The sequence below is a fragment of the Otolemur garnettii genome, unplaced genomic scaffold (genome assembly GCF_000181295.1).
Source record: "Otolemur garnettii isolate 467f Iridium unplaced genomic scaffold, OtoGar3 scaffold00002, whole genome shotgun sequence".
Lineage (NCBI taxonomy): Eukaryota > Metazoa > Chordata > Mammalia > Primates > Galagidae > Otolemur > Otolemur garnettii.
In genome coordinates, this window is record NW_003852397.1 from 48,315,492 (window position 1) to 48,341,562 (window position 26,071).

Below are 26,071 nucleotides of genomic sequence, written 5' to 3' on the forward strand. Positions count from 1 at the left end.
TGACATAATAAATATGTTTGAATTTTATTTCTGTTTTTCAAAATACTCAGTATCTTTTGAGTTTAAGATTTTATTGGGAATGGGTTGTTTATTATATATTTTTATTGTTTCAGTTAGTTCCTCCCTTCCTTTATACTCTTTTCTCCTTTTCCAGAGACTCCTGCTGGTAGAGTGCAGTAGCATCCTCATAGCTTATTGCAGCCTCAAACTTCTGGGCTCAAGTCATCCTCCTGCCTTACCCCACTCAGCCTCCCTACTAGGTGGGACTACACCATGCCCAGCTAATTGTTTCTATTTTTAGTAAAGATAGAGTTTTACTCTTGTTGAGGCACGTCTCAGACTCCTGTGATATCAAGTGATTCTCTCACTTCACATTTCCAGACTTCAGTTAGTTTTGTTATATTGAATGAAATTAATATTTCTCTGTATTTTTTTCTAATTGAAAAGATTGACAGTTATAAGAGATCATAATGGGAGATAATAAAATGGGGATACAATACTACTTGTAAACAGGGCTTTCAAAACATATAGTTTGTCTTTGAGCCATCTCTTTTTAATGTAGGTTTCAGATTTAAAATCTGAAGGAACCTAGTGATAAGTTTATTAGAATCAGCAAACATTAGCAAAGTTTGTTACAAAGTCAATGTAAAAATATCAATAAATTACTAACAACATGCCAAACAGATTTTTTAACAAGTGAAGATATCATTAAGGATAGGAATAAATATAAGGAAAGATGTTTAAGACCTCAAAGGAGAAATTATGGACTTAATGGAGAGACATTAAAGAAAACCTAACTTAAATCAAGGAGATAAATTATCTTCATGGATTGAATGTATTTATATCATAAAGATGTTAATTCTCCCCAAAATGATTTATAGCCAATGCAGTTTCAATCACAATAATGTCAAGTTTTTTGATGAAAGTGACAAGCTTATTTAAAAATTTATATGGAAATGCAAGGGGACAAAATCAAAAGCACAGTTAAAAAACATTTCAGGGCTCAGCGCCTGTTGCTTAGTAGTTAGGGCTCTAGCCACATACACTGGGGCTGGTGGATTTAAACCTGGTCAGGCTTGCTAAACAACAATGGCAACTACAACAAAAAATACCTGGGCTTGTGGTGGGTGCCTGTAGTCCCAGCTACTTGGGAGGCTGAGGCAAAAGAATCACTTAAGACCAGGAGTTTGAGGCTGCTGTGAGCTGTGACGTCACCACATTCTACTGAGGGCAACATAGTGAGACTCAATCTCAAAAAAAAAGTGTTTTACTACGTATCAAGATTTAATTTAAAGTTATAATAAAAAGTATTTCATAATATTAGTGAAAGGGTAGACATAAATACCACTTGGAGAGAATATAGGATTCAGAAACAAACATTAATGAGCCCTTAATATAGAGATGTCACTGTACAGCAGTGAAAAAAAGACAGTTTGAATGAATGATGGAACATTTATAAGGAAGAAAAAAAATTAAACCCCATTTCTCACCTTATACAGTGATCAAGTCCATGTGTGTTAAAGACCTAAATAGGTAATCATAAACTGTAAATCATCATAAAGAAGAAAATAAAAGAAATGACCTTGGGGTAGTAAAGGACTTTTTTAGCCAGAAAAAGGCACGAATTCTATGACAAGAAAATTGATAAATTTGGGTTTATGTCAAAAATTTCTGTTTTTTAAAAAACCATTAGGAATGAAAAGAGAAGCCTCAGGATAAGGTAGGTTTACAACTCATATAAATGATGACAGAATAGTACCTAAGATATAAAAAACTTTATTTCAATCAACTAGAAAAAAATATGCAAAGGACTTAACAGTCTTTACCCAAGAGTAAATTTTAATGGCCTATAGATGTATGAAAAGTATTCAACTTAAGAATACATTGTGGAAATGCAAATCAAAACTGTGATGAAATGTCAACACACAGTCCCCATTGTTACCAAAGATTTAAAATTTGATAATCCTAAGTATTGGTGAGATTACTAAGCAACAGGATATCTTCAATGGAGTGTCACTTTTTATTTACCTTTGCAAGGAGGTAGTTAGCTATCAGCACGTCTGATTACTTGAGTAGTGTAGTGGTAGGGGTTGAGGTACTGAGTTGCAGGTTCAAAAAGAAAATAGTGACTGCTACTACATTGAAAAGGTCAATGAGAGTATGCTGCCTTTTCCAGTTATTTCACTTTGAGGGGACAGGACAAGACACTTCAAGCCATGAGGCCATTCAGAAGAATATTCACAGTGATGAATTTGAAACTGGACCAGAATATAGGGTGGAAATATAGAGTGATTCAGGCAAGAAGAAATTAACTGAAAATCAAAGAAAATGGGTAAAAAGAATAAGGGGGTTGTAGGAACCTTAAAAAATGCATACCAGGAGTGATGAGATCCTAGAGATAAAGCAGAACTAAACACATTCTATTTCCATTTCTGTTTAGGTTTTAAATACCTTGACTTGGGTTTTTATAGAATCTTAAAGAGTTGTTTAACTTTTTAATTCTACTTTCAGACTTGGATTTCAGGACGTTTAGTTAAATTGGTCTTCAGGTTTGAGAAGACCAGTTAAAATTGCCATTAGGTAGCTGAGAAAATATCCTGATTATATCTTATCTCTGCTTAAAAGCATGTATTAGGTTATTAAGTATGCAGTGTATGATTTCCTTAAGTACTAAATTTGACAGCTGATATCTTTGACATTTCACTTTGACACTTGTTTTATTTTTATTGTGAAGGTACAGCCTCATTCTTTCAAACACATGTTTTGCCTTATGGTTATCTTTCAAATGTTTTTTGGAGAAGTTTTTGTGAAATCATGGAAAAGTAAAAATTTTTGTTATTTTCAAATATTGTCTCATGGAACCAATGCAGTGTAGACAGCTTGAAACATCAACAAAGTATTTGGGAAGGATATGGCTAATGAATGCACAGTACATCAGTGGTTTGCGAAGTTCCATTCTGGTGATTTTAATCTTGAAAGTGAGCTACGTGGGCAACCTGAGAACAAGGTACATAATGATGAGCTAAAAGCTATAGTGGAAGCAAAGCCATTTCATTTCAACCTATGCATGAACTAGCTAGCAGCAAGGTTTGACATTACTATTCCAATAATATTGGATCATTGGAGATAAATCGGCAAAGTAAAGAAGCTAGACAGATAGGTTCCACATGACTTAAATGAGCCTCAGAAGAGACATTGTCAAAACTTGCCTTTCTTTGCTGTCAGGGCATAAAGGCAAACCATATCTAAACTGTATTGTTACATGTGATGAAAAATGTGTTCTTTTTTGACAATCACAAGGATTTATTCAGCACAATGGTTGGATAAAGGTAAAATGCCAAAACATTGTCCAAAACTGAATATTCATCAAAAAAAGCTAATGGTGTGTGTTTGGTGGTCCAAAGCTGGTGGTATCCACTACAGCTTCATGAAATCTGGTCAATAGATTACAGTGGATGTCTACTACAACCGATTGGATGGAATTCTGAGAATGCTTGTGATAAGACAGCTGAGATAGACTGGTCAATAGAGATAGACCAGTCCTCTTGCAAGACAACACTAAACCACTTGTTACACAAACAAAATGCTGCTTAAACTATAGAAGCTGGATTTGGAAGGTCTCTGTCATCCACCATATTCACCAGACCTTTCATAAACTGACTATTGCTGCTTCCAGGCTTTGGACCACTTCTTACAAGGAAAAATACTCAATTTTCAACAAGCTGTGGAAAACACCTTTGGCAGTTTTGTTGCCACTCACTTATTCACTGTTGGCATAAACATATTGCCATTAAGATGGCAAAACTGTGTCTATAGTTTAGACACATACTTCGTTTAATTATACTGCTTCTTGTGTGAGATGTAATGAGCTAAACTTTTGATTTGAAATTGGACAATTCCTATTCAATGACCTCTTATGAAATCAGTTGCTAAGCAGATAATTGAGGGCTACTGTGCACCAGATGCCTTGCTAGAGGTTGAAGACATAGTAGTGTCTTTGTGGGAGTATTTGTCTAGTGGAGTAGATAATATACTAATGTGAAATTTCATCAGTGGCAAGTGCTAGGAAGGAAAATATACCAAGTTTTTGTTTCCTGGGAGACTACAGTGATCCAAGCAGAGAGGGGATTGGCAGTATAAAGATCCTGTGGTGGGAGGGAATAAGATGAGTCCGGAGGACTGAAAGATGCAAAGAAGGGAGGTAGTACAATGTGAGGTAAGACTGTAGAGTTATGTAAGAGCGAGGCCATGTGCGGTTTTGGCCATAATGTTACATGGAAGTTTCTCACTTTATTTAAGAGGTAAAACCTTTGAATAGTTCAGAGAGTTACAGTTTGATCACATTTTGAAAAGACCTTCATTCTTGTGATGTGGTGCACAAATTGGGGAATTAGGAGATGGGCAGAATGGATGTAAAGAGACAATTAGAGGATATTTCAATAGCCTAGTTAAAATATGACCTTGTTATGATTTGTGTATAGGATATGAGAGAAAAGGAACTTTTCAGCGATAGCAACTTGATTTATTCTTCATCTTAGGTGGTAGTTAGGGAACACTCAAAGTAGACATGTGTCTGTATTTGTTTTGGAGGTGGATAGGTGGTATCTGACAATGAGTTTAAAATGCTTTTGTGACATTCAAAGAAAAACACTGTGTAGGCAGTTGGGTAATACTGGTTTGGACATAAGGAAGGTCTAGGTAGGGAGATATTACTGAATTGTGGGCACACTGGTTAATAAATGAAGACCTGGATGTGACTGACATTTCTTATAGTGAATTAATAAGAAGATCTTGGATAGAAGAAGCTATCTGTACTGAGAACAGAGAAGGGAAATATGTACTTCCTGGTTTTTATATGTTACCAAGTTTTGAAATGAAAAAATTAGGTTGAAAATTTAAAACCTTGATTCTTACTGAAATACTAGGAGGCCTCTTCGGGTAAAATATTTTCACAAATTTTGGGGTGCTACTCTTTTTATTTTCTTGTGTGAATGTCTTTCTTTTGTTGTTTAATTAATTCTTTATAAACTTCCCATGTCTCTCCAGAGCTGTTTTTGCTTTTTGCTTTAACTGCTAATCCAGGTGTTTGATTCTTGTTTTCAAAGTTAATTTCTTAGTTTGGGGATTCCTTCCAGGACACAAAGATATTAGTTTAGTTTTTTTATGGGAAGTCCCCCCTTCCTGGAAGAGAAAAAATTTGTAACCTCTTTGATGGCTTGGTGGCAGTTAGTTTGCCTTCCGTCCTTTATTGGTTAACCCTTCCGTGATCTTGGCTTTGAAAGTACACTACTTTGCACTGGCATTTGAAACCTTCTCTTTTTAAATTCAGCTCAGATAAATACTTCCTAAAGCTGAGGGAGTGTTTCTAGCTTTAGCTAAGCCTATGCTGCTGGCAAACAAAGTTAGAGCTTTACTTAAATTTCTGAATTTGAAATCCTTTTCCTGAGAAATTTGGATATATTGCTCCATTGCATTATAGCATCCAGTGGTTTCACTGAAAAATATAGTATTAATCTGATTTTGTTATTCTTTTGTGGAAAGTCTTTTTATTTTCTTTGAATGATTGATTTGAAGTTGTATTTTATCCTTAGAGTTTTGAAATTTATTCCCCTATAAATGTAGGAACTTCTGGATTTCTCTTTAGATTTCTTAAATACTTTTTATCTTATTTTAATTTGCTTTTTATGTTTGTCCTTTACACCATTCAGCCTATCATTTATTTTATCTCCAGTAGTCATAATTTTGCTGCTCAAATCTTAAATGGATCCATCAAAAGTCGATTCACTAAGTGCAGTATCCTGTAAGTGCTTCAGAGAGACAGTATATTGTTTACTCATTATAGCTATCTTATGATGTAGGCACTATTATTATCCCTGTTTTACATATGAAGAAACTAGAGCACAGAGAACATAAGTAATTTGCCAAATCAAGGTCACATAACTAATTAAGTCTAAGATTCAAACCCATGCAGTAGGATTCTAGAACTTAGGTTACATTTCCTCTCAAGGTTCTCTGGCTTATATTAGCCCTATGAATGTGTTAATTCTTGTTTCTTTTTTCCTGTGGTATTAATTTTTTTATTTGTTGATTTTGACGTTTAGCTTTCTTGTTGTTTACATATCTCAAATGTTTGAGATATGAGGTGGTGCCTGTGGCTCAAGGAGTAGGGTGCCAGCCCCATATACCAGGGATAGCAGGTTCAAGCCTGGACCTGGCCAAAACTAAAAGAAAAAAAAATGTTGTGATATGTACTTGATCTAATATTTGAACAGTTTTTCTAAAAATGCTTCAAAGCCTGCTTCTAGTGAGGGCCAATTATGACTTGCTTTTGGAAAGAATGTATCGAACTCATTTGGTATGAAGATTTTCTATTCACCTTCTTTGTGTCCAGCCTTGTTTGGTTTCTTGATTTACTTGTCTACCTGTTGGGTTCCTATCTCAAGCACATACATACCTTTCATGCTTACTTCCTTGCTTGACAGTAGTGGGGGAAGGGGATCCACCTGACTTAATGTTCTTAGAATCATCCTGAGGATTGCTCCAGGATTGTCTCCTGCCTGCCATAGCTGCTTTATACTAAACATGGGCTATCCCTGCAGTTGCCTTCTATGGTTTATGGTTTTCTTCTGCTTGCATTTTAGACCTTAGTTTACTCAATTTCACTTCTTTTTATTTGTCTGTTGTCTTTCAGAAATTAATTAGAATATCTCTTTAAGGTTATATTCTTGTTTTACAGTGCTGCTGTGGTTTACTGATTTTTTGTGTTAACTATAGTTTTTCTTCATTCCTGTACTTTCTAGGTTTGCAGGATTTTGGTTTATTGTTGAGTGTGCTCTTTCTTTGATTTTTATTTTGTCTTCTGTTAGTGGTTCTAAATCTTTTGCGAATCCTGGACTTCTTTGAGCATGTGATGAATTCTGTGGACCTTCATTGCCTTGTTCATCCAGATGTATGGCTTTCTACCATCTAGATCCCAAGCAATGGCCAAATATTAATTTAAGCATTACTGATATTGTAGGTGTGGGTTTTTTTTTTGGGGGGGGGGATAGAGGGAGAGGAAGGCAGGTTTGTTTTTATTAATAGACACATTAGAGGTGTGTGTATAAGCATATTCTTTTGATATTTTCAGATTATTTTGCTATTCAAATTTGAGAAAAATTGCTGTGAAAGATATTTATATATCTGTAACTGCAGAGTTTAGTATAAAGAAAGAGCTATTTATTTCTGTTAATCAGTTCTATAACATTTCTTTTTTCCCCCCTTTTCTCTAGGTTTAACTATAGATCAACACATCATCTTGCATCTCATGGGTTCTATGAATTTTTAAATTGGTTTGATGAAAGAGCATGGTATCCACTAGGAAGAATAGTAGGTGGTACTGTAAGTATATGAGCAGTTATATTAATTATTGTATGAAATTTTATTCTTATTTGAGTAAATCATTAATTGCTAAGGTGATAGGGATTCTTAAAAGCTTTGTATAGTTAACTAATACATGTTTTGTGGTTGATTATCCGATACTTAATTTACTTAGGTTGTTTTCTTGATAACAATCCCTACCTTCTAACCTGTTTTGGTTTGTCTCAGACTTTTAACAAGGAAGGGGATGTACAGTCACATCGTATCTAACACTTGTGTTATTTGTGTGTGTTTATTCTATAGCAACTTAGTTGGAAAAAACCTTTTTGGAAAAAGATAGAAATTTAGAATAATCAGATAAATCTAATTTTTTAAGCTTCAAATATCCCCTAAGTTATTCTAGGTAACTGAGTATTGATTATAGTTCATGGAGACTTCTGATGTCCAGAAAGATGACATAAGGGAAAATATATGGGGATATAAGGAGAGTTTTGAAGAAAAAATGAAAGGCAAGGCAGCACAGTCTTATATTGGGGATATAGGTTTGATTTTTTTTTCCTTGATCATTTGTGTCAGAAGTTTATCATTTTTTTTTTTAACCCAAAGAAACTTTTACTCTGTTGATAGTCTCTTAGTATGTATTTGTTTTCTGTTTCATTTCAATTTATTTTTTCCTTCCACTTTCTTGAGTTTATTTTGATGTTCTTTTTCAGATTTCTTGAGATAGTTTACTCAACTTTTTCCTTGTTGTTGATGGATGCATTTTAAAGCTATAAACTTCACACTAATCACTGTATTAGCTGCCTTCCATAATTTTCAATGTAGTATTTTATTATTGCAATCAAAATTTTTGTATTTTTATTTCCTCTATTCATGGGTTATTTAGAATTGCATTTAACTTCAAAGCATAAAGGAATTTCCTACTTTTTTTGCTTTATATCTCAAATATATTATGAGAAAAAATTCTGTGCAATTTCAATCATTTATTTATTTATTTTTTGAGACAGAGTCTCAGTCTCTCACCCTCAATAGAGTGCTGTGGCATCACAGCTCACAGCGTCCTCAAACTCCTGAGCTTAAGCGATTCTCTTGCCTTAGCCTCCCAAGTAGGTACAGGGAGGGACTACAGGCGACCACCATGATGCCTGGCTATTTTTGTTATCGTTGTCATTATTATTTGGCAGGCCCAGGCTAAATTTGAACCTGCCAGCTCTGTGTATGTGGCTGGCACCATAGCTGCTGAGCTACAGGCACTGAGCCAATTTCAGTCATTTAAAATTTATTGAGACTTGATTTGTGGCCTAGGATATATCCACATTTTGTAAATGTTCCCTCTATATTTAGAAAGAATGTTCACCATGGTAGGTGGTGTGTTTCTACTGTGAGACATCATCTTATCCTTAATATAATAGAGATAAGAGTATTTATGATGGTCTCCAATACGAATTAGAGAAGTGTTCAATTGTAGCATTAGTCAAATATGAAATGCCCAATTTCAAATCAGAAGTTTAGTTTATATCTCAAACAAGAAGCAGTACATTTAATCAAATATGTGCCTCAATTACTGACAGTAGTTTGCTATCCTCAGGGTAATTTATGCCATCAAAGAAGAAGCTAGAGAGTGAGGACCAATGAAATCTTGAAAGACATTTTTCACCGCTTGTTGAGAATTGAGTACTTTTCCTTGCAAGAAGTGATCCAGAGCTTGGAAGAAATGGTAGTCAGTTGGTGAAAGGTCTGGTGAATACAAATATAGTGGATGATAGAGAGTCCAAGTCCAGCTTCTGTAGTTTGAGCAGCATTGTTTGTGCAACATGTGGTCAAGTGTTGTCTTCCAAGAGGATTGGCTTGTCTCTGTTGACCAGTCACAACTGCTTAATCACAAACATCCTCACGCCCTCCAATTGGTTGCAGTAGACATCCTTTGTAATTGACTGACCAGGTTTTATGAAGCTGTAGTTTTGGACTGTGGTTTGGCATTTTACCTTATCCATCCATTTTGCTGACTGCTTGTGATTGTCAAAAAGAACACATTTTACATCACACGTAACAATACAGTTTAGATATGGTTTGCCTTTATGTCCTGACAGCAAAGAAAGGCAAGCTTTGACTGTGTCTCCTTTGCTTGTTTAATTCATGTGGAACCCATCTGTCTAGCTTCTTTGCCGATTTATTTCCAATGATCCAATATTGAAATAGTCAAACCTTGCTGCTAGCTAGTTCATGCTTAGGTTGAAATGGATTTGCTTTCACACTATAGCTTTTAGCTCATCATTACCTACCTGGTCTCAGGTTGCCCACATGGCTCATTTTCAAGATTAAAATCACCAGAATGGAACTTCTTAAACCATTGATGTACTATGTTCATTAGCCACATCCTTCCCAAACACTTTGTTGATGTTTCAAGCTGTCTACACTGCATTGGTTCCGAGACAATATTTGAAAATAACACAATTTTTTTTTACTTATCTACGGTTTTATAAAAATTACTCTGAAAGATAACCATAAGGCAAAACATGTGTTTGAAAGAATGAGGCTGTACCATCACAGTAAAAACAAGAAGTGTCAAAGTGAAATGTTAAAGATATTAACTGTCAAACTTAGTACTTGTAGAAATCATACATTTCATAGTTAATAAATTAATAGATACGGTGGGTTGCTATTACCCGTAGTTCTTGTGGTACTAATCTACTATAGTTTGTTTCCTTGTGTGTCTGTAACTTTTAATCTTGAGTTCCTCCTCTGAGACTTCTAGTATCCTGGGATTTGGGACCATCCCTGTAATAATCTTTCTCGTTTGCCTTTGCTGAAACCCCTATGGGTTTCATTGGTTTTAGGATAACTTTAAGAGGTTATTTTGCACCTTATGGTTTATTATACCTAATGTTATAAATGTGGAACCCATATTTACACTTCTGAATGAGTTTCTTATTTCTCTCTAGGACTTTGTTTCTACTCAAAGATTTGGAAGGAAAGCAAAGTTCCGTAGTGTTTCCCTTGATAGATGAGTAGGATTTGTCTACTTGAGTTTCATAAACAGGCCTTTCATTGTGCTCAATTTAAGTCTTCTCTCTGATCTTCATATTATGTGGAAACCCATTTCCAATTCCTAAGCCCTCTATCAGGCCTTGTTTGGCCTTTCTTCTTCTCTCTTATAGACTCCAGTACCTATTTTGAATTTTCTCTTCATTTTTGGCATCTGGAGAATTCCCCTTCTTTTGAATTGCCTTTTGGTTGTTGTTGAAAGTTTATTTATTTTTGATCCTTTAATACTTATGTGTATAATATTTTGGCTGGTTTGTGTATTAGCTCAGGCTGCCATGTATTGTGGGTATATTGACTTACCTTTAGAGTTATATTCCAATTCATTTTCAGTTTCTTTCAGTATTGGTGACAGAATCATACACTGGTACCTGGTATTGAATATGAAATGGAACAAAGTTTTTATGAATGATGGTGAATTACCAGATTTGTTTTTCTTTCCTCCATCCTTTCCTTTTCCCATGCATTTCAGGAGATATGGAACATCCACTTTTTGTCAGTTAATAATCCTGGATACTGAGGAAAATTTACCTGCTATTCTAGAGTTTACATTCTTGTGAGTGTAGGTAGTCCATAGCCAAACATAAAACAAATTTAAGAGACAAATAAGCTGGATGTGATAGTATATGCCTGTAGTCCTAGCTACTTGAGAGGCTGAGCCAGTAGGATTGCTTGAGTCTGGGATTTGGAGGTTGCAGTGAGCTGTGATTGTGCCATTGCCCTCCTGATATCAATGCATAACATGTATTAATCACTGAGAAATAGCACAAAAAGAATGTCCTATTTACTGTTATTTCAGTCTTTTCAATGTTTGATGTTGCTCTTTTAGAGCAAGGGTGAGTTTAACTGTTAACTTGGTCTCCCTTCTAGTTTATTTTCCTTTGTCTTTAAGTACTTCAAGTAGTATAAAAACTTTAAACCTTTCAATAGTTACAAAACATTATGCTTTAATTCACCAACTAGCTAGAGTTGTTTAAGCCAAATTTTGGGCTTGAATGGAGGATAATTTTTATAAATATTAATTATGTAATTTTGCACATAATTTTATTTCTTTTTTTCTTTTCTGCTTTTTTTAAGAGATGGGGGTCTTCTGTTTAGGCTGGAATGCAGTGGCATAGTCTTAGTTCATTGTAGCCTGAAAAATCCCAGGCTCAGCAATCTTCCCAGTTAGCTGGGACTACAGGAACATGCCGTAACGCCCACCTAATTTTTCTTACTTTTTAAGAGACTATGTGTCTCTGGGTTTCTCAGCCTGGCCTCAAACTCCTGGTCTCAAATGATCCTTCCATCTCAGTGTCCAGCTTGCACATAACTCTTGTCTTCTCTCCCTTTTTTCATTTCCTTATACACACACAAGTATTGCCAACATTGGAGTGTGTTAAAACCTGAAACTAGAGGGCAAATTACACTTTGACCCCACTTTAGAGTGGAAGAAAAGTGGGACCAGTAAGAAAATTACCTACACTTTAACACTCTTAAACATTTTCAATTTTAATCATTCTTGTTTTGTTATTTTCTCTGACCTTCTTTTATTGGAATGCATAGTCCTTCACATACAACATTGTTCTTTGCCTCTGTCCAAAAAGATATTTTTGTACCTGGTAATGAAGGCAAACTATTTTGAGATCTTATTCTCAAACTTACTATAAACAATGTGCTTACTATAAACTTTGTAATAATAAAGAAGAGGATTTATAATAGTATTTTCATGTATCTCATTTTATATGAAATTATATTTTCAATTTTTTTCTTCTTAGGTTTACCCAGGATTGATGATAACAGCTGGTCTTATCCATTGGATTTTAAATACACTGAACATAACAGTCCACATAAGAGATGTATGTGTGTTCCTTGCACCAACTTTTAGCGGCCTTACGTCTATATCTACTTTCCTGCTTACCAGAGAACTTTGGAACCAAGGAGCTGGACTTCTAGCTGCCTGCTTTATTGCCATTGTACCTGGTTACATATCTCGGTCAGTAGCTGGATCATTTGATAATGAAGGGATTGCTATTTTTGCACTTCAGTTCACATATTACTTATGGGTAAGTAACACTTAAATGTGTTTTGCTGCCATTAATACCCATGACCTTTCTCCTCAAAGGCTTTAGGTTGTACGCATTTGTCTTTTACCAGTTATAGTTGCATACAGAGGTCTATTATTCATTACAAATTTAATATTTGGTAACATTTTAAAATATATCTGACTTTTTTTCTCTAGTTATATATATGTAACTAGATTAATATCTAGTAAGATTTAATTTTCATATGTTCTTATGCCTAATTTACAAGTGATGATAATCCTTTCTTTATAAGACATAACTCCAAAAAGGGAGCTATTAAAAAGCAACCTATCTGTTTGTTTAGAGAGAGAGAGAAGAAATGGCACGTAGGAAAATTGAAACGTAATTTGATGGCTTTGAATTTTAAATTGTTTTCAAAACTAGCATAATGTATTTTGCTATTGCCAATTTATTTAAACTTAATGGGTTTTTTTTTTTTTGCCTAATTTAGGTTTTACTTAAATGATTGGTTTCATAAAGCTTGTGTTTATTGCTGGATGCGGTGGCTCATGCCTATAATCCTAGCACTCTGGGAGGCTGAGGCACATGGATTGCCTGAGCTCACGGGTTTGAGACCAGCCTGAACCAGAGTCTCTAAAAAAATAGCCAGGCGTTGTGGCAGGCACCTGTAGTCCCAGCTACTTGGGAGGCAGCAGCAAGAGAATCACTTGAGCCCAAGAGTTTGAGGTTGCTGTGAGCTATGATGTTACAGCACTCTACAGAGGGCAACAAAGTAAGACTCTCTCTCAAAAATAAAATTAAAAAAAGCTTGGGTTCATTATTTTAGCTTTAGCTTATGTTTATACTTTTTCAGTGATGGAAATTGTCAAAAATTACGTGTCAATACTTTTTTGTGTATTTATACTTTGTTTAAAATTGCTTGGCTAATGAGTATTTTTGCTCTGGCATGGAATTCCAAAGAATGTTTGCGGTGTGATCAAATAGGTAGCGTCTTGATTTGAATTTAAAAAGGAAGAAAGAAAAGCACCTATGGAGATGGAGAGGACAGCAAGCAGTAGGATGTTTCCTATGCTGTTGTACTCATCAACAAATGTGTTTAAAAACTTTTTATTTATTATATGCAGCTAAGGGGGGGGAATCTTAAAAACTGGAACCTGTGTTTAATTCCTTTTAATAAATAGTATTTTTAATTATAAAAAAATGTAAATGTAAGTAGACCTTGATAATATGATGCCATGTGGAAAAATACAGTAGAATATGTACAGTATGATAAATCCTTTGTGTAAATCTTAAGCACTATGATATGATCTGTCCTGTATTTGTTTATGACTATTAATAATGGAAATTGAACATATAGCCTTTTTATTATACACTAGCTACATGAGAGTGGTTTTTTTTCTGAGAGTAGATGGGAAGGTGATAATAAAGTGGACAGTAATAAGGGAGTGTCAGCAGAGTTATAAAACAAATTTAGATAAAATCAGATGGAGCAAATATGGCCTGATGTTTATACTTAAAAGTCTGGATAGTTAGGTTTATAACTTTGACTAGTTGCTATTCTTTTATATTTCTTAAAATATATGATCACCCATTTAAAAAATAAATTACCTTTTTTCTGGGAAATTTTGATAGCACAAAAATATGAAGAAAAAAATCACCTAGAGATATAACTACCATTTGAATTTGAACATATTTCTGAACTTTGCTATGCTTTTAAGAAACACAAAAGTGGCATTGTATTCTATATATAGTTTTGTGACTTCATTTTCTATTAACATATCATTGGTCTGGATCATTGAAATAGTGTTCTAACTGGCGTCTTAACTACCTTTCAACCCTTTTTTCAAATTTAATTTTTAAAAATTGAGGCAAAATTTATATAACATAAAATTTAGTATATATTTGAGCCGTTTTAAAGTGTACAATCAGTGCTTTTTAGTATATACAGAATGTAGTGCAACCATCACTGCTATCAAGATACAGAACATGTCATCAATCCGAAAAGAAAATCTGTTCTTTTCAGTTCCCCCCACTTTCTGTCCTTTGGTAATCAGTAATGTATTTTGTGCCTCTGTGGACTTACTTATTCTGGATAGTTCATGTAATAAAATCTTACAGTGTGACATTTTATGTCTGTCTTCTTTCACTGTTGTGTATCAGTACTTCATTTCTTTTTTTTCTCTAGCTTTTTATTGTGGTAAAATAAACATAAAATTTACCAACTTAACTTTAAAAATGTACAGTTCAGGGGTATTAAAGAGGTCATAATTGTGTGCAACTATCATCCATCCACAGAATTCTTATCACTCTATAAAAGGAAACTCTACATCCACTAAGCAATAAATTCTCCCCTGGTAATCACTGTTCTACTTTCTGTCTCTGATTTTGACTTCTCTAAGTACATCATGTAAGTGGGATCATACAGTATTTGTCTTTTTGTATGGCTTGCTTACTGTACTTAGCATAATGTTTTCAGAGTTCAGCCATGTTATAGCGTATATTAGAATTTCATCCTTTTTTTAGGGAGAATAATACCCCATTGTGTGTAATATATTTATATACCACATTTTTTAATTGATTAATCCATCAGCAGACACTTGGGTCGTTTGCACATTTTAGCTAATGTGAATAATGCTGCTCTGAGCTTGGTGTTCTCTTTGAGACCTTGCTTTTCTCAAACCAGCACAAGGAAATAACCTGAGTGGAAATGGTGGGAATGAGAAAGAAAGATGAGACAAAAAGATAGGATGGGATTGAGAGGTCTGATGCCGCTGATGACTGCAGCCAGCACCCAACCCAGCTTTATTTATAAAGTATCTTTAACAAGGTAAATCTTTACACCTGGGGTAAGGATTAACTTTAAAGAGGAAAAGCTAAGTGCTTGCCAATACTAAGGAAAGTATGCATGAGCTATGTGACTTCTGGCAGGTGAAAAGAATGTTTGCTATTAGAGGAGAAGAAGCTGGGGGGTGGGGTCATTCCCTGAATATCTCCCCAGGCTGTGGGGGCCCTGCTGCCTCATAGTCTGTTCTCCACACTTGCTTTCAGTTTTTTTGGATATGTACCCATAAGTGGAATTGCTGGATCATATGGTAATTAGATTTTTAATTTTTAAAGGAACTACCATACTATTTTCCATAGTGACTATACCATTTTACATTCCCACCAGAACTACACAAGGATTCTAACTAAGCATGTCTTTGTCGATACTCATATGTTTTTGGCAGTAGTCATCCTAATGGATATGAAATAGTATTATTATAGTTTTGATTTTCTTTAATCTAATGATTAGTGAAGAACATTTTTTGTGTGCTTATTGGCCAATCATGTATCTTTGGAGAACTGTTTATTGAAGTCATTTTTCCAATTTTTATTTAGGATTTTTTTGTTGGCTTTTAGGAGTTCTCTATATGCTGGATATAAATCTCTTACCAGATACATGATTTACACATACTTTCTCCCATTCTGTGGGTTGCCTTTTCACTCTCATGATAGCTTCTTTTGTTACACATAAATTAGTTTAATTGTCATGAAGTCCATTTTGTCTATTTTTCCTTTTGTTGCCTGTGTCTTTGTTACCATATCCATGAAATCATTGCCAAATCCAGTGTTGTGAAGCTTTTCCTTTGCTTTAAGAGTTTTATAGTTTTACAAGTCTTAAATTTAGGTCTTTGATGCATTTTAAATTAAATTTTGTACATAGTATCAGATAAGGTCCAACTTCTTTCTTTTGCTTACAGATTTCCAGTTTTTCTAGCATCGTTTGTTGAAGATTGTCCCTTCCCCTTTGTGTCTGGGCACCCTTGTCAAAATCGTCTGACCAAATACCTGAGTGTTTATTTCCAGGCTCTGTGTTCTGTCCCTTAGGTTTATATATCTGTATGCTAGTATCGCACTGTTTTGATTATTGTGGCTTTGTAGTGTAGTACCTTTTGAAATTAGAAAGTATGAGAGTATGAGTTCTCTAGCTTTGTTGTTCTTCTTCAAAATTGTTTTGGGTATTTGGTGTTCCTAGAAATTCCATATGAATTTTAGGATGGGTCTTTTTATTTCTGTAAACATCATTGGGATTAATATAGGGATTGCATTGAATCTGTAGATCCCTTTGGGAGTAGTATTGAAATCTTAACATTAAATTTTACAGTCTATGAAGATGGGATGTGTTTCCACTTATTTATGTCTTTAATTGCTTTTAGTAACATTTTGAAGTTTTCATTGTACAACCCTTTTACCTCTGGAGTTTAACTTTTTCCCAGTATTTTATTCTTTTTGGTGCTGCTACAAATGAAATTGTATAATTTCCTTTTTTAGATTGTTCATCATTAGTATGGAGAAATGCAACTGATTGTTGACTTTGTATTCTGCTACTTTGCTGAATTGATTTATTAGTGACAACAGGTTTTATTGGTGTGTGGAATCTTTAGGGTTTACTAAATGTAAGAGTATATCAGCTGGGTAAGGAGACAGTTTTACTTACTTTCTAATTTGGATGCCTTTTATTTCTTACCAAGTTGCTCTGGCTAGACTTTTTAGTACTAGGTTGAATAGAATTGTTGAAAGTAACATTCTTGCTTTGTTCCTTATCTTAAGAGGAAAAGATTTCAGTCCTTTACGACTGAGTGTGATGCTTGCTTCAGGTTTTCATGTATAGCTTTTACTGTATTGAGGTAGTTATATTCTATTCCTAATTTTTTGAGTGTTTATCATGAAAGGCCTTTGGATTTTGCTGAGTTTTTCCCTGTGTAAATTGAGATGATCACGTATTGCCCCGGCCCCCTTCATTGTGTTGGTGTGGTATATTACATTGAAGTTTTACTGTGTTGAACTGTCCTTGCATTCAGGAATAAATCTCATTTAGTCATGGTGTATAAGCCTATTAATATCTTCGTGACTTTGGTTTCCCAGTATTTTCCAGAAGATTTTTGACATAAATGTTCATGAGGGATATTGGTCTGTAACTTTCTTGCAGTGTCTTGTGCTTTGGTATCAGGGTAATACTGGAATCATAGAATGAGTTAGGAAATGATCCTTCCTCTTCAGTTTCCTGGAAAAGTTTAAGAAGGATTTGTGTTAGTTTTATCTTTAAATATTTTGGTAGAATTCATTAGCAAAACCATCAGGTCTAAGGCTTTTCTGGGAGATTTTTGGTTACTGAGATTGAATCTCCTTACTCTAGTTAAAACTCTGTTAAGATTTTCTGTTTCATCATGATTTAGTTTTGGTAGGTTTTTATGTTGTTAGCATTTGGCCATCTAGGTTAAATTTTTAGTATGTTAGAGTTCGTAGTACTAGAGTCAGTAGTTGTGTCCCTACTTTTCATTTTTGATTTTAGTAATTTGAGTCTTCTTTTTTCCTTAGTCTAGCTGGCTAAAGATTTGTGAATTTTATAGATCTTTTTAAAGAACTAACTTTTTATTTCATTGGTTTTTGTCTATTTTTTCTTGTTCTCTATTTTGTATATGTTTACTTCTGTTTACCTCTGTTCAAATCTTTAATTTCTTCTTGTAGGTTTGGGTTTAGTTTGTTCATTTTTTAGTTCACAACTTAAATTGTGAAGTCAGGTTTTTGATTTGAGATTTTTTTTTTAATTTTTGAATGTAGGCATTTAATAGTGAATTTTCCCCATAGCACTGTCTTTATTGTTTCCCATAAGTTCTGTTATGTTGTGTTTTTCTAGATTTTTTTTTGACCTATATGCTAAAAGTGTGTTGTTTAATTTCCACAAATTTGTTTATCTTCCAGTTTTCTTTCTGTTACTGATTTTTAACTTCATCCTGTTGGGGTTGGAGAAAATACTTTGATGTCTAGCTTTTAAAAAAAATTATTGAGACTTAGTTTGTGACCCAATATAGCCTGGGAAATACGCTGTGTGTACTTGAGAAAAATGTGTATTCTGCTGTTGTTCAAGATGTATTTGGTATATGTCTGTGAGACCTAACTGTTTACTGTGTTGAGTCCTCTATTTCCTTATCTTCTTTCTGGTTTTATCCATTATTGAGAATAGGGTTTTGGTGTCACCAACTATTATTGTAGGACTTCTATTTTTCCTTTCTATTATGCCAGATTTTACTTCATTTATTTGATGGTCACTTATTACGTATATAAATGGTCATAATTGATATAATCTTCTTGCAGTGTTGAAACATTTATTAATACATATTACCCTCCTTTCTCTCTCATAACCTTTTTTTAAAATTCAGAGTCTGTTTTTTTTTTCTGATAGTAGTATAGCCACCCCTGCCCTCTTTTGCTTAGTGTTGAATGGAGTATTTTTTTCTGCCTAACAGCCTGTGGTTGGATCTTGTGTTTTTATTCATTCTGCAAGTATGTTTTTTTGATTGGAGAGTTAATATACATTTAAAGAAATTAGCTGGGTTTTTTCTTTTTTTTCTATAATACCTTATAGCTTTTTTATCTCTCATTCTTGCATTACTGTCACCTTTTGTGTTTGGCTGATGTTTTGGTAATGAAATGTTTAATTCTTTCTCTCTTTTTGTTTCTACCTCTGGACTGCCTTTTTATTCTCTTGATAGTATTCTTTGCAAAATAGCTTTTAATTATTTTTGCTTTTAAAAGCTTATGCTTTAGTATCATTTAGGAAACTCTTGCCTAATTGAAGTCATGAAAATTTATATTTATGTTCCCTTATAAGCATTTTATATTTTCACTTCTTCCATTTAGGACTTTCATCCATTTTGAGTTATTTTTTGTATAATGGTGTCAGTTCTAGCATTGTTTGTTGAAAAAAGTAATTCTTTTCCCAGTGAATGATTTTAACACCCTTGTGAAAAATCAGTTGATTATAGATGTGTGGCATATATCTGGGCTCTCTTACTCTATTCCATTGCTGTCTGTCTCTCTATCTCTCTGCTGGTATCATATAGTTTTGGTTATTATACCTTTGTAGTGCTTTTTGAAATCTGGAATTATAATTCCTGCAAACTTCATTTTTTCTTTTCAAGATTGTTTTTGCTATTTAAGGTCCCTTGCATTTTCATACAACTTAAAGGATCAGCTTGTTCTTTACATTATTGTTTTTTGAAGTGGTATAATAGTTTATTAATTTAACAGACATTTTTATAGACCATAGTACAGAGTAGGTGCCATTTTATATGTTGATTATCCAGGGTTAAGTGAAATTAATAATCTAGTAGGAAAACAATCTGTTTATTGCTTTGAAGGATTAGAGAGAGAGAGAATGCAGAGAATTCTCACTCAAGAACTAGATGAGAGTTTTTCCTTTGCTATCTTTTTTAAAAGTAAGATATTTAAAATATTAGCTTTAAAGTAGAAGCAGCTTCAGTATTTGACATTAAAAGTCTTGTGTTCAAGTTGTAGCATTAAAAAGTTGCTCTCTGACACTTGGCAAGTTTGGACTTTTTTATATCTCAAGTTTCTCATAAGTAGAACATAGAAAATGTTTTGCCCATAGCTGTAATAGATGATGATGTTTATTTAAATTTTGTTATTACCAATTGCAAGTGAAAATAATTATAGCCTTAACTTTCCTGAAAAGTTGTTTTATAGGCCACATGAAGTTATGAAGGTAAAGATATTTTGTAATCTCTAAAATATAAATGTTAAATTGCCTCATTTGATGTTTTTATTTTTAAACGAACTATTTTAAAAAGCATATATTTAAGAATTTAAAAGTTAAAAACATTTTGGGTGTAGCTTTATTGGTTATGGATGCACTATTGCTGTTGAAAACTTGTGTTGACAAAAACATTTTTGGATACACTTTTGGGTTTGTGTTCTACAGAGATACATAATGTTTTGTCATCACAATGCAGTGACTAAGAGTACAGTCTGGAGCCAAAATGGCATGGTTTGGTTTCCTCTTTCTGTGATTTCCAGCTCTATCACTGGAGTTATTTTAAGGCTGCTACCCTGTGCCTATTGCATCAACTACAAAATGGAAGTAATAGTACTTACCTCATATGGCTTAAATTAATGCATGTAAAGGTACAGAGGTGAGTACATGCTTGTTATTATTTACCAACACAAGAGACCATGATTTACAAAAGTACTTAACTAATGTAGATAAAATAGTACATGGAGCAGTGTTTATCATATTGGCTCTTCTAAGTTTTTGTTTTAATGTTTCCTTCCTGTGCTTTTGTAATAAATCTTCTCTTCTCCCTACTCCATACTCTGGCAGCCACTCATCTGATTTCTCCCTGTGTATTTTTCCGGATGTCATATGACTAGAAACAGATAATAGGGCTGACCCATGGTATCTGGCTTTCTTCATTTAGAGTGATACTTTTACAGTGTCATTCCTACTGTAGCATGTTTTAATAGTTTGTTACTTTTTATTGTTGAGCCATCTTTGATTATATGGGTATACTACAGGTTTTTGTTTCCCAGTTACCGATAAAATGGCTATAAATGTTTATGTCTGGGTCTTTGGATGGGTATATATTGTTATTCCTCTTGGGTAGATGCCTAGGCATGGCTTACTGGTTAGTGTAATAAGTATATATTTAACTTCATAAAAAGCTATCAAACAGTTTTGCCAAGTGACTATGCTTATTTCACATTTCCTCCGCTAATGCATAAGAGTTGTACTTGCTCTGTCTGCTTCACTGTCATGTGGTTTATTTAGTCAGATTTTTTCAATTTTAGTCATTCTTGTAGGTAGGTAGTTGTATCTTCTGTCTTTCAATTGCTTTTCTTCAGTGACTAATGTGGGAGTTCTCATGTGTTTTCTTGCCATCTCTATTCTTTTATGAAATAATCTGCTCAAATCTTTTGCCCATGTTTTGATTGACTTGTTTTCTTATTGAGGTATAAGAGTTCTTTATATATCCTGGAAATAAGTCTTTTATCAATGTTTTGCCAACATTTTCTCCAGCCTATGGCTTGCGTTTTTTTTTTTTTTTTCTTTTTTTGAGACAAGAGTATCACTTTGTTGCCCTCTGTAAAGTACTGTGGCATCAAAGGTCACAGGAACCTCAAACTCTTGGGCTCAAGTGACTCTCTAGCCTCAGCACCCCCCCACCCCCCCAAGTAGCTGGGACTACAGGCATCAGCCACAACTCCACGCTGTTTTTAGAGATGAGGTGTCACTCTGACTCAGGCTACTCTCAAACCTGTGAGCTTAGACAATCCACCAACCTCAGCCTCCCAGAGTGCTAGGATTACAGGTGTGAGCCACCATGCCTGGTCCTTTTTTTTTTTTTTTAAACATATCTTTCTAAGAGCATAAATTTTCAGTTTTGATGAAGTTTCAGGATTGGTTTGGGGGAGGGGATAAAATCTTGCTTTTGGTATCTTTTTTGTTTGTTTTTGGCACAATCTTGCTCTGTCATCCAGACTAGAGTGTAGTGGCGTCATCCTAGTTCACAGCAATCTCAAACTCCTGGGCTCAAGTGATCCTCTTCCCTCAGCCTCCTGAGTAGCTGGGGCTACAGGTGCATGCAACCAGGTCTGGCTTATTTTTTCTATTTTTTTGTAAAGACAGGGTTCTCATTCTTGCTCAGGCTGATCTCTAATTCCTGGCCTCAAGTGATCCTCCCACCTCCCAAAGTGGTAGGCGTACAGATAAGTGCCACCACACCTGGCTTGGTGCGTTATCTAACAATGCTGTGCCTACCTAAAGGTCACAAAGATTTTCTCAACATTTTTACATCTGGAAACTGAATAATTTTAGGTTTTACCTTCAAGTTTTCAAGTTAATAATTGTGGTGCAAAATAGGAGTTGAGGTTCTTTTTGTTGGATTTGGATTCCAGTTGTTCCACTATCATGTGTTGAAAAGACTTACCTTTCTCCATTGAATTACTGCCTTGGAAGCCTTGTGAAAATAGACTATCATATTTTCCCATGCACCTTTTTTTGCCACAATTTTTGAGGGAAAAATAAGGATGTATATTATATAGCTTGAAACCAGAGAAGCCCAGTGGGCTTCCTGGGGCCACCTTGCCCTTCTGCTTTGGCCCACAGGTGCATGGGAGTCCAGTCCAGGAAGATCCGGAATCTGGCCGGAGCAGGCTGGAATGGCCTCCCTCAAGTGCTGTGATCAGGGGAGGTGAGTGGCAGGGCTGAATAAAGCAAGCTGTGATGGTGTATGGCCTGGCCTATGCACATAGAGGGGACTGGGATCCCTGCACAGACCCCAGGGATCTGCCTAGGCTTAGAAGGTCCTGTCCCACCATCTATGCTCACAGCCAGCCATAGCCCCTGACATGGCCTACAGAGAAGGGCTCCAGGAGAGAGGGAGGGGGCAGCCTTCACAGAGTGGCTGCCTGTGGGAGGGCAGTGTGATCTGCATGTTTACCAGGGTAGTGTTAGCCTTCCCTAGATGTGTCTCTCCTGGCCAAGAGCTGGCCACTTTCTTGAAGAGCATTTCCTACAAATTTTGGTCAGAAATAATAGGTGGACATTCGTACATGGGAGTACATTATAAATGGTAAAATAGGACTCTTCTAATTGTGTCTAGTAACAGTGTACCAGCTTAGTCTTGATTAGTTTATGTAAACTTGAAATTAGGTAGCATGAATAATCCAACTTTGTTATTTTTTGTAATTGTTCTGGCTCTTAGTTCCTTGCTTCCTACAAATATCAGAATCACATTATTAACTTGGAAAAAAGAAAGAAAAAAGCCTTCTCTGGGGTAGGGATTGGAAGGGCATTGAATCTGTAGGTCAATCTAGGGAGAACTGTTACTTTACCTGTGAATGTGGTATCTCTTTTTACCTATTTGGGCCTTCTTTGATTTCTCTATTTTTGTTTTATATTTTCTGGATTATCAGGTTAGTAACTTGAGATCTTCTATGATAAGCATTTAAAGCAATAAATGTCCTTCTAAGCACTATTTTAGCTGCAACTTACACATTTTCTGTTGAAAAATAATTTGCATACAATTTACCTTTGTTTTTTGTTTGTTCATTTGTTTTTTTGAGTTTGTATTTGTTTGTGGGGTATAAGTACAATCTCCCTACATTGATGTATTGTGGTAAAGTCAGAGTCAGTGCATAGAACATTTTGTTACCTCAAAAAGAAATCCCTTCCATCCCGCATTCCACCAGCCCTTAGCAACTGGTAATCTACTTAATACCTTTCAATTTGCTTTTCCTGGAATTCCATATGGGTGGAATGATATAATAACGTGGCCTTTTACATTTGGCTTCTTTCACTTAATACACTATTTTCAAGATTCATCCATGATGTAGTGTATCTCAATACTTTATTTTTTTACAGCTGAATAATATTTTGTTTATTCCTTAACTGATAAACATTTGAGTTATTTTTATTTTTGTCTATGAGGAATAATACTGCTATGAACATTTTTGTGAGTTTTTTTTAAAACATCTGTGTACTAATTATTGTGGAGAAATTTCACAGATTTTGATATGTTCTGTATTTGTTTTCTTTAGTTCAGATATTTTCTAATTTCTGGCTATGTCAGTTGGGGTACTGAGCTTCTATCTTGTTCAAATCTTATGACAACTCAGTGGGAGCCTATGGAAAAGAGCTTAGGCGTGTGAACTTCTTTTATATCTACTATCTTTAGCTAGTCTTACTTAATTTATATGCCTTGTGACTTCAGGCCACCAATAACCCAAAAAAAACTTACTATTTCCCCTATTGTTGGGGTGAAAATGACATTCTCTTACCACTTAGCACATCTTAAGCACAGTGGAATCGAGTAGATCTTTTAGTACTGCGAACCAGAATACAAGTTGGCCTATGTTTGTGTCTATCTAGAGCAGTGGGAGCAATGAAAATAATTTTATGGTTGGGGGTCACCACAACATGAGGAACTGTATTAAAGGGTCACAGCATTAGGAAGGTTGAGAACCACTGATCTAGAGCATAATTAACAAAGTTTTTTCCTGAAATTTTTTCCATTGATCAAAATGTCGTTCTTATCTCAGTTTTTTATCTACTCTGTTTAATCAATACTGACCACATGAATATGGACTAGTTTTATGTGAGTAATAGGTCTTTCACTGTAATCTAGATAACAAATTTAAATTTTACCCATAAAATATTTGTGTCAAAAATATTACTAAGTCAATTAAGAAATGTCAATTTGTTCTGAAAGATGGCCTCATAATTTGTAAGAATTACATAAAATTCTGTAAGCTCAGTCCATTTAAAAAATTATTTCAGAAAATGTTTAGACGAGTCATCTAAGTCAATTTCCACTGGATTTTGCCATTACAGAGGCAGCAAGCTGTTTGTAAATTGCATTGGAATGCAGTTTTTACACCATGTCCAAGCTATAGCTCTGATTTTACCTTTTACTCAGTTTAGATTTTGATTGTAATTGCATTGAATCAACAGATCAAGGTTGGGAAAGATGAATAGCTTAACAATATTGAGTCTTTCTATTATTATACATGGAAACTCCATTTTTTTAGATCTTAATTTCTTTTATCAGAGTTTGGTAGTTTTCCACATACAGATTCTGTCCATATTCTGTTAAATTTATACCTAAGTAATTTTTGTGTGTGCTAATGTGTATTATGTGGTAAGTGGTGTTATGTTTTTGATTTTAAATTTCTATTGTTCACTGCTGGTATATAGGAACAAAATTGACTTTTATGTACACATAGTAACCATGTATCCTATTCTGTAATATTGCTTGTAATCACTTATGTATTCCAGTAGTTTTTGGTATGGTTCTTTGAGGCTTGTTTTACATAGACACTTTATATCATCTGTGGGGGCAAATAGTCAGTTTTACATTTTCCTTCCCAATTTGTGTGTCTTTTCTTGTCATGTCTCTTTCAGTACAGTGTGGCTAGGAGTTACAAGAGAGGACATCCTGGCCCTATGCTGATTTCAGGGAAAACATAATTAATGAGGTTTTTTCCTGAAATCTTTCCCATTGATTGAGATATTGTCATTCTTATCCATTGGTATGCTGTCCTGGTTGCTGTGCCTGAATTTATAGTACATTTTGAAATTGAAAGTACTATAGATTTTTATATATTGATCATATATGTCTGTGACTTAACTGAACTTGCATGTTAAATTTGCTTTATATTTTTTTGTTTTAGATTCCTTAGGAGTTTTTACATACATATAAGATTATGTCATCTGCAAAAAGTTTTGCTGCTTCCTTTGCAATCTGTATACTTTTTTTTCTCTTGCCTGATTGAACCTCTAACATGGTGTTGAATAGAAGAGATGAGAATGGGCATCCTTTTCTTGTTCTGATTGTAAGTAGAAAGCATTTCAGGCTTTTACCTTTAATATAATGGTAGTTGTTCTTTGGTAGATGCTCTTTATCATAGTTTGAGGAAGTTTTCTTAAACTTTTAATTTGAGAGTTTTTGTAATGAAGGGGTATTAGGTTCTGTTAAATGCTTTTTCTGTGTCTATTGAGGTAATCACTTGGTTTTATCATTAATTCAGGGTTTCTCAATCTCAGCATGGTTGCATTTGGGGCCAGGGAATTCCTTGTTTTGTGTGATGTCTTCTATATTCAGCAGCATCCCTTGTCTCTATATAGTAGATGTCATTAGCATTCTTTCTATCTCCCAGTGTCTCCCGACATTGCCAAATGTCCTCTGGGGTCCAGAGTAACCTGTAGTAAGGAACCACTGCATTGATTTATTTTCAGATGTTAGAACAACTTTTTATTCATGAGTGAAGCCTCATTTCTTCATGGTGTGTATAATCATTTTTATGCA

General features: G+C 34.6%; 1 protein-coding gene across 1 annotated transcript in view; it reads left to right on the forward strand.

Moving 5' to 3' along the window:
• Nucleotides 1-26,071, forward strand: part of STT3B (STT3B, catalytic subunit of the oligosaccharyltransferase complex) — a 124,951-nt gene that overhangs the window by 37,240 nt on the left and 61,640 nt on the right. The window contains exons 2-3 of the mRNA XM_003781765.3: nucleotides 7,272-7,380; nucleotides 12,159-12,446. Coding sequence (XP_003781813.1) covers nucleotides 7,272-7,380; nucleotides 12,159-12,446 — 397 coding nt within the window. The remainder of the gene's footprint in view (nucleotides 1-7,271; nucleotides 7,381-12,158; nucleotides 12,447-26,071) is intronic.